Source organism: Ostrea edulis, chromosome 7 (assembly GCF_947568905.1).
Source record: "Ostrea edulis chromosome 7, xbOstEdul1.1, whole genome shotgun sequence".
NCBI classification, from domain to species: domain Eukaryota; kingdom Metazoa; phylum Mollusca; class Bivalvia; order Ostreida; family Ostreidae; genus Ostrea; species Ostrea edulis.
In genome coordinates this window covers 39,930,379-39,936,378 of record NC_079170.1, presented here as the reverse complement: position 1 = coordinate 39,936,378, position 6,000 = coordinate 39,930,379, and the positions used below count along the sequence as shown (strand labels likewise).

Here is a 6,000-nt window from a genome sequence, read left to right as displayed (position 1 = left end):
ATTTTCCATTCATCACTAGATTTTTTTCTCCATTTTCCTTTCAGAATTCAACATACCAAAAGAACTTTACGACATCTGCTTCCAACCAAATACCGATAAAAGATACGACCGCTGGAAAAGAACAGAAAGGAATGAGAAAAGACGAAGGACGTCGAAGTCGTCAAACCATTCGTTTGACGAGGAAGACCAAGAATCGGTTACAGCATTTCACAAGTTAATTCTCGACAAACAACAGAAGACGGTTGAAGATGCGGTATCTAGGATGAGGACATCATCCAACAGTGGTACCGAGAGCTGTAAATCTCAACCTAGTCCAGAATCTGGCAAAACTCGACACCCTAAGAAAGTGGGGTCTTCGTCCACTGCCTCCGGAGTTAAGCCAATTAGGCGTGAAGTCTATGAACATCCTAGTGTCAGTTTAAAAGGTAGTTAACTACTTATCTTCTCATAATACATTAATTCTATATACAATACACTAATATACAGTCATAACGAACAAGCTTATAACGAATTCACGCGTATTGCGAAATGATATTTATTTCCCTAGGAGAGGAAAATAATGAAACTTTTATTGGACATAACGAAGTTTGATTATGATGAAATGTTTTCTGCTGGTCTTGGACATTTGCTATAACCGTGTTTTACTGTATATGGAAGTAGTCAAATGGCAATTCACCAATTATATTTATATTCATCTAACTACAGGTGCATCGGGTGCTAAATCCATTCCAGATAAGGATAGCACAATTTTTAAAACCTTGCACAAAACTCGCCACAAAATGACAACATTAGACAAGCGCAATACACAAGTCCTTCCTATTTCACCGGAGAAATCGGACTACAAGGCGACAACACCGGACAAGCGCAATATTCAGATTTCTACGGTGGAAATGGAATTTTATGAATTGCATTCCATTACTTCTGGCGGAAGACAAGAATCCCTTCATAATTTCCGTGCAATGAAAAGGTATCCATAACATACTTTTACAAAATATCAAATTGTGTCTCGGTCATTCCAAAATTTTACTTTTCGTTTTTGTTACAATGATTGTTTTAACATTCATAACAGCCTTCCTACTAATTCAATGGTCAGAGATACCTCGGTAAAAATGAGTTGGTCCACTGGAGAAAAACCAACACCCGCGATGATGGGATCCGACTCCAAGAAAGGGAATACTGTTGGTCAACACCCAAAGAAAACCAGAGGAAATGCGACACTGAAGTCAAAGCCTGGAAGGATTACGGAATCTGGATCACGTAAGTTTGCAATTCATGTAATTCAAAGACAGTAACTAATTTAGACAACAATCTAATTAAAATCATCTGGTCAGGATCCATACTTCAACACTCAGAGTAAGTAGTCAGCGGAACCCGAACGGATGATTTTAATTAGATTGCCGAGTGGATTTCACGTTTGTAAACGTATAGAAGTTAATACCATACCAAGGTAGTATATCATGTTTGTTCTTTTACGCCCCATTTGAAAATATTCAATCACATAAACACGTGACCAGCTTTAAGTGAAGTGCCATCAATATATTAAACATATGCCTGGCGCTCAGGGTTGTAGCAGTGAGGGTTCTTTGTCATGTCAACGCCTGCTGTGACACGGGATCTCTGTTGTTAAGGTCATAGAGGAAAGACCCATGGCTCTCACTTCTAATGCTCAACACTTGGCCAAGGAAGAGTCACTATAATTATTAAACGTCTTAGGATTTAGGTTGCGGCGCTGGCATCGAACCCGGACCTCTTGGTTGTGAAGGCCAGGCAGTATCCAAGTCAAAGTCTGGAGAAATTATAAAACCTGGTTCTGTTTGTTTGTAATAACACTATCACTCTTTGACTGCAATATATACTTAAATACATGTAAGCATGTAATAAAGTAGTAAAAGTATTGTGTGCAGTGTTTCATTAATTCTTTGATTTATTTGAAAACTCTTGCTGTAAATATCATATGATGCCCTGAATGCAAATCACAGATTTATATATGCATTAAAAGAACATGCAATAGTTTAAGTTATATTTTAATAGATATGAGCAACTACCAAGCCTCGAGTCCAAAGTCCAAAGCCCAGGCTTCACCAGCTGTTGGTCCCCTGACCCCCGGGATATACAACCCAGGTGTTACTTCTGCCTTCACATTCTCTTTGTTTGAATTACCCAGAGAACATAAAGACAAGAATGACACAATGAAGAAGAAGACGACTGTAATCAAGAAAAAATCCAAGAAGGCTAAATGTTAAAGTTCTGTACCAAATCTTGCAATATAAGAACTCTTATGTTCTTTGAAATTCTGTATCGTACTAAACTTTTGTATACAAAACTGAAATATACAATTCTCAGGAAAATAAAAAAAGTAATACAATAACACAAATTATTTTTCTTTCCCCAATATATACAGAGATCTACATATACATATGAAACAGTGAAAATAACGACCAGTGATCAATCTCATAAATCCTATAAAGAATACAAAATTCAGAGTAGGGCAAACATGGACCCCAGCATATACCAGAGGTGGGATCAGGTGGCTAGAAGGAAAAGGCACCTCCTGTTGATCAGTCAAACCCACCCTAATCCCTAGGTTTTAATCAAGTAAATGGAGTAATCCATAATAAAAACGGTATTATACTTGGTATGAAACGTGCCAGACAGCAATTGACCGATTGATTGATTGATTGTATATTGTTTAACGTCCCTCTCGAGAAAATTTCACTCATAAGGAGACGTCACCACTGCCGGTGAAGGGCTGCAAAATTTAGTCCTATGCTCGGCGCTTATGACCTTTGAGCAGGGAGGGATCACACCTGCTGCGACACGGGTCCTCGGTTTTTGCGGTCTCATCCGAAGGACCGCCCCATTTTGTCGCCTTCTACGACAAGCAAGGGGTACTGAGCATCTATTCTAACCTGGATCCCCACGGGATAATTGACCTTTGGAATTGCATATTAGATCATTATAACAATCATAGAAATTGTGAAATTTTGATTTTAAATTGTATAAACCAGAACTTATTTGTCAAGTAGCCTGTCTCAGTTTAACAACTGATCATATGCAGAACGAGCTCTTGTAACTCAAATCACTTGAAACACGTAAACATATGCAGGTGATAATGGTATATTGCTACATGGATTGTAGATATGGGAAGTTGACAATGGAGAAGCTGATGTCATGGTTACATGTATCATAAAATTGAGTTGTTAGTTTACCAATGGCATCTATGTTCAACACAATATCTAAATTTGAAGGCGATATGGAAGTCTCTCTGGGGTATATCAAATCAACATATGAATAAATGTGGATATATATATAGAATAGATAAAGCATTGTTTTATCTAAAATAATTCCGTATTTGCAACAAAAACAATTCATAGGAAAACTTTAAACATTTTAGCAACAAAATACAGATTAACAAACGTTTAATGAACAAATACCATGTGTAACGGGTTTGGGTAAGTAAAGGCAAATAGCGTGGGTGGGGGTTGGACTTTATATATGTATGATATATCATGACTGTAGTTGTGTGGTGTTTAATACTTGAACCACTAGGTAATTGCATGTGGATAATTTGAGATCCATTTCATCTATTTATTATTCATTCATAATAGTCATGTTCCTTTGGTTTCATCTTTCCATATTTGTATATACACATATGTGGCCATTCACTTTGTACATATATTTAATATGAGCCATATAGAAGGGAAGACGTCTTCTAGAGCTTCATTAATTCATATTGTCCTGTTTTACATTTCAGGAATTGCTTTGTTGATTTGTATATATTTATGTATATATTTACTATATATTGTAATAAGCTGAGATGGAATTCTTTAGCCTTTTCCGTAGTCCAATGTTTATATGGTCGTGACCAACTACGAAGACGCCATTATTTGGACGAAGATGCTTCGTTGCTGTTGTCGCCAGTGCGACCACTTATTTCGTTATGGGACAGATCCGAGACGGACGTGTTTTAGCTGTTGGTAAGCTATCCCCCATATAAATTACTCCCAATCCCAAGGAGATGTGCCAATCCATCGCGAATTGTTTGTAAATCGTCTTTAGTTTCATTTTCACTTTCTTTTTAATTCCCCGGCCCCATATTGTCTTACAATAGCACATTGTTTTCATTGTAAATATCATTTCTATGCTACAGAAATCGTAATAATACTTGATCCAAACTAATACCGCCTAGTATTATTTACTTGAAATTCACTCGCTACCAGAGTTTTATAACTCGATTCAAAACCAGAATCGTATGCTACTCGCTACCAGAGTCTGAGATTTGTTTACCCTGACGACCACGTTACACATGTATATGATATGTTAAAGCTGCGCTGGTGGTGAGATTCCCATCAAGAAGAGAGCATTCTTCATCACATCAGGAAGTGACATCATTAGATAGAGTCTAGCAAACATCGTCATCAGAAGATTGGGACGATTTTCCTGCAACAAGAGAGAGTGGTTTATTCTCTTCACAAAAACATAGTGTGAATTACAATATCGATATAAACGCAATATATCTACATATTTACAGTCACTTCTAACAAAATCTATCAACAAAGCTGCTTTGTGTTCTGATAAAGGAATAAAGTTCTCTAGATGTGTAACAAAGGGCAAGGAAGATATAGGCCCCATGTGGCCCCCATTTTCACTTATACATGCATTTCAGTAGACTTGAAACGATGAAACTAATCAACAAAAGGCCCACAGGTCTTATTGGTCACCTGAGTAGTAGATAAAAGTATCAATAGCCCAAGGCCTACAAAATCTACAAAACTCTAACATAACATTCTTCAAAAATGTGCATATCTAAGCTGTAAATTTTAATCTTTAGCAGCAGTATAAAACAAGATGTGTGGTTTTTGTTTTAAAAAAAAAAAATGTCCCTGACAGTGCTCATACTGATGAGACTTTACATAACGTTATAACATGTGTTATATTTATACTATATTAAACCCGCCCTAGAGTCAGAACCCAGGAGTTACAAAATTCACAATTCTGGTACAGCCCTTTCTGCTTTTCATAAATATGTACATGTATCTAGTTTTTATATCGTTTCGCCAAGTTTGGTTGAAATTGTGTTAGTAGAGAAGAAGTCGAAAATGTAAAAAGGTCACAGACGGACGACGGACAACAGGCGATCAGAAAAGCTCACTTAAGCTTTCAGCTCAGGTGAGCTAAAAAGTGTCCACTTAGTCTATTACAGATTTCACAAAGAATGGTGGGGTGGGGGTTAAAGTACAATCTTACTTGCCAAGTTCAATTTTCTCAAATTATGAAATCGTTATCGTCAATACTTCACCTATTTTAGTATTCAGTATTTGTTGTGTTTTTGGTGGGTTTTTTTTTTTTTTTTTTTTTTTTTTTTGTATTTATTTCCTACTTAAAAGTTCCAATCAGGCTGACATATAAATTTATTTTCCCGTAGCAAATACTGATATGGTTTACTTATACTAGTAAACAATTCACTTCGACTCGCACAATACACTAAACACACTTTTCTAACTCTTTTTTTTAAATCGAAATACATGGTCACCTCTATCAGTTATATAAGGTTAGTTTCTTGACAAATTTTCACGATACTCGATTAAATAATGCTTCAGTTTGACATGTTACATGTATATCTGTGTGCAGGCCACGCATTTCCCTTGCTGGATTGTCAAACAGTCTATTGGTTTTCTTGTGTTCTATTCATAGAATACATCGCAATGCGAAAGGTTAAAATTTTACATATCATACCACGGTCATAAAAAAAATATATCAAAGGTGATGATAACGAACAGTGATCAATCGCATATATAAACCTTTGTCAAAAACAAAATTAACAGATAAAAAACACGTCACTTTATCAGAACACTTCAGCAGAAATAGAAATATGTCCTGCAGGAACGCATGCGACTTCTCAAATCTTATTTCATATAAATATAGCTTAATTTTAACCAAGTTTGTCGTCTCTAGGAACAACCTTATACAGTAAACTGATATAAATCTATGATATGCTTT

At 36.2% G+C, this 6,000-nt stretch overlaps 1 protein-coding gene across 1 annotated transcript; it reads left to right on the top strand.

The window, feature by feature from the left end:
• The first annotated feature begins 1,070 nt into the window (after positions 1 to 1,070).
• LOC130048125 (uncharacterized) lies at positions 1,071 to 2,257 on the top strand. The gene is made up of 2 exons (XM_056144390.1): positions 1,071 to 1,257; positions 2,032 to 2,257. Exons 1-2 carry the CDS (start codon positions 1,086 to 1,088, stop codon positions 2,241 to 2,243), a joined length of 384 nt encoding a protein of 127 aa, XP_056000365.1. The 5' UTR covers positions 1,071 to 1,085; the 3' UTR covers positions 2,244 to 2,257.
• Positions 2,258 to 6,000: the final 3,743 nt, after the last annotated feature.

Coding starts and splice junctions, on each gene's coding strand:
- LOC130048125 (XM_056144390.1), top strand. CDS start 1,086: ATGGTCAGAGATACCTCGGTAAAAATGAGTTGGTCCACTGGAGAAAAA. Junction 1,258..2,031: donor GATTACGGAATCTGGATCAC/GTAAGTTTGCAA, acceptor ATATTTTAATAG/ATATGAGCAACTACCAAGCC.